The 3,263-nt window shown below is 30.4% G+C and overlaps 1 protein-coding gene across 1 annotated transcript; it reads right to left on the reverse strand.

Moving 5' to 3' along the window:
• Positions 1–2,755, reverse strand: LOC145576994 (E3 ubiquitin-protein ligase At1g63170-like). Its single transcript, XM_081634695.1, has 3 exons — positions 2,137–2,755; positions 1,328–1,694; positions 1–497 (listed from the first exon to the last, which is right to left on the reverse strand). The coding sequence occupies exons 1-3, from the start codon at positions 2,655–2,657 to the stop codon at positions 354–356; spliced, it is 1,032 nt and encodes a 343-aa protein (XP_081490821.1). The 5' UTR covers positions 2,658–2,755; the 3' UTR covers positions 1–353.
• Positions 2,756–3,263: the final 508 nt, after the last annotated feature.

A 3,263-nucleotide genomic window follows, 5' to 3' on the forward strand; every position in this document is an offset into this window, starting at 1 on the left:
ATCAATTTTGTAGTTTTATTAACCACACAAACAAAAGTAACTGTAAAACCTTTAATATGAACTTAAAAAATAAAGCTTTACAGACCAAAAAAAAAAAAGACCTAAGATGTCATATATAAGAGGATTTCATGATGAAATTGTTACATTCCTCATAAATTTGTAGACAATCTATATAATATACTATATACTCTTACTATACAATATATGGTGAAAAAGTAGCTGTACAATGAAAGTAGTCTATACCCCAATTTATAATATACTTCATATAATTAAGAAATTATAAAGAAAAAGGGGGTGTTTAAGTTTCACGTTAGTATAATTTTTGTGACAATATCTCAACAGTTTACCTATGATCAATCTAAACCTTGTTTACATAAAGGACAGCATGATATAATCCTAAGCCATTGGTCCACACATTTTTTGTGGAAAATATGTGAACATGGCAATTGCCTTATCTCTTCTTTGTCCTTGTATTTTGTCAAGCATATACAACACTCCTGCAACATTAAATAAGCATTTAATTAATTTTAGTGCTAATTATCAAGTAATTAACAACACACAAGTGCATGAAGATCCTATTTTCTTCACCTGATTTAGACTGATTTCTACAAAATAATATTGATTTTTAGTGAATTAAATAATAATTTTCTACTGATTAAAAACTAATAATTACTTCGTATTTATTTAAGTTGAGGAAAAAAAATATGTCTTAGGACCTGTTCACATTTACTAAAATGAGCTGAACTGAACTGAACTGAGCTAAATTGAACTGAACTGAATGGAGCTGAACTGAACTGAAGTGAGCCGATATGAATATTTTATGAGAGAAGGAATTTAGGAGTTGAACTGAATTGAACTGATTAGAGCTAAAGTGGACTGAACTGAAATTAAGTTGAAGTGAACAAGCCCTTAAAGTAAAATATTTACAAAAAATTTGTGGAAGATTTTTTTTATAGAAAAGTTACGGATTTTTTTTTTAAATATGGCGTACTTTGTATTTTTTTTTTAATCTTTTATATCACTTAAGTTTATGCATGGTCGTCAAAGTTTTAGGTTCTGTTTGCATTGGTTTCCTTATTATTTTCACTTATTTCGAAAAAAAATAAAAATAAATAAATAAACAAATTTAGAATAAAAAAAGTTCGATGAAGGTTAATAAGGATTATCCAAGTTTAATTTACAACTAAAATAAGTTCTTACTATATAAGGTTTGAATAAGATCAAATAAGTAAAATCAGGTAAATAAAACGCATCTTTAGCTTGGCTTGACCACATGCATCATGCATGAATAGTAAATGATGAGACAAACGAACAGAGTTGAACTTACTGGATTGTCCTTAGTAGGGGAGGAATTCCCAGCACCTAAACTGGTCTCAACCAATTTATATCTCCAGCAATGTAACTGAGATATTTGATCATCAGATGCTCCTTTTTCAGCAGAACCCAAGTTCATATTATAGCCAATGAAGCTACTAATTAATGGAACACAAATGCAGAGAAGAAGAAAAAGAAGGAAAGGAAAGGAGTAAGTTATGGCATTCCAAGACAATATGGTTATGCAAAGAATGTGAAGCTTCGGAGCTCGGTTGAAGGATCCGAATCGCGAGTCGAAAACCCATACATTCCCCATCACAAACCACATTGCAAAGAACAAGTCTAGAGATGCCCTGCATCTGTTCACCAAATGCAAGCCCCTGCCCAAAACCATGTATAAACACCAAAATATATTAGCATACTTTGATTGTAGCACATCAATCTTATTAAAGTTTGTAAGCTAGATTAATAACTTAAAATGTGTTATTTTTGCATACTAATTAATCTATAAACTAAGATAACATGTAATGATGTTTTATATATGTGCATGCATTTAGTAGGTATGGCATGTATACATTATTTAGATTAAAGTAAATCCACATGTGATCATGAACTAATCATATATATATCATTAAAGTTCAACATATGCATGCTATCCATGGATTTAATAATATTATCTAAAACTATATATTACAAGTACAATTCTTTTAATTTTTCTTGCATTGACACTAGACAAGATTTAGTAATTAAGTATGCAACAAAATAATAAAATGTGATGTACTTGATAAGAAGTAATTTTGAATTAGACAAAAAAAAAAGTACCTTGATTCTTCATTGTTCCTTTGTTGTTCCAAATCAAGAATGTTTATCCCATTATTTTCTTGTACCAAATGGTAATGCCTATACCTCCAATATAGGATAAAAAGGTTCATAACACAGCCAAAATCATACCCAACAATCCATATTCTCATAGGCCAAACAGGCCTCTCTTCCTTAGAAAAACATAGAGTAATCAAAGTAACACAAATTTGAATAACAAGTGCTAGAAATTCAAGCATCATCCAACTACAAGAATTAAAAGGGTTTTCTCCAAGGTGAGATCTTGATCCATTTTGGTAATGAAAAACCCTTCTAAGGAATGAAAACCACTTTGCTCGTGATACCCTCATTGCCATCTTTACAACTAATGAAGCCGGAATTTCCCTAACCGGCCTTATTTGATCATTATCACTACTTGTAACAAATGCTTCATTCGCGGTCTCTCCACCTTCCCCTCGTGTTTCACTACGTAACAAACTTGATGATGAAAGTGGAATATGTACATGATTATTAGAAAACCCCATCTAGGGGGAAAAAAAATGAATGCTAAGCTAGGTTAGCTATTTTCGACGAGCTAGAGAAGCTCGAGGATTATTACTCGAGTTATTATTATTAATGAGTTGATGATGATCATAGGAATTCATTTGTAGCATTTGAAGAAAGAGTGAAGTTTGAAGAATAAGAAAGGAAGGTGAAGTTGGGTTTTAAGATGGTGACCAACAACCCAACAAAACCTTTGCTTTGATAACAAGGGTATTTTAGAAGGTTATGTATTACCCATAATATTAAGAGGAATTGGTGAGATTGGATGGATTTTGAAATAGACGTAAAGGGAATTTCCTACAATAACTGTTGGCCTAACAAATTTAATTATATTTATTATGTTCATTATTAAATTTAGTTAAATAAAAAAATTAGTTTTTAATTTTTTTGATTATCTAATCTTTTATGTAATTGAGCTTATAAGAGTAGTTAGGATTTGGGTATGGTTCTGTTAAATGGAATTGTCAGAGATGTATTAGCAAATCAAGTTTCATGTTTACAATATTTAGTTTCATTTTCAAAATAATAATGGAAAGTGAAGTAGGAATTTTTATTTTTGTATTTTTGAGTTTTGGGGGGGGGGGGTT

The sequence above is a fragment of the Chenopodium album genome, chromosome 13, assembly GCF_948465745.1.
Source record: "Chenopodium album chromosome 13, dcCheAlbu1.1, whole genome shotgun sequence".
NCBI classification, from domain to species: domain Eukaryota; kingdom Viridiplantae; phylum Streptophyta; class Magnoliopsida; order Caryophyllales; family Amaranthaceae; genus Chenopodium; species Chenopodium album.

Excerpts from the sequence above, each read along its gene's own strand:
- LOC145576994 (XM_081634695.1), bottom strand. The coding sequence starts at position 2,657 with ATGGGGTTTTCTAATAATCATGTACATATTCCACTTTCATCATCAAGT. Across the intron at positions 1,695-2,136 it reads AGGAACAATGAAGAATCAAG|GGGCTTGCATTTGGTGAACA; the intron begins GTACTTTTTTTT and ends GGTTTTGGGCAG. Across the intron at positions 498-1,327 it reads CCCCTACTAAGGACAATCCA|GAGTGTTGTATATGCTTGAC; the intron begins GTAAGTTCAACT and ends TTAATGTTGCAG.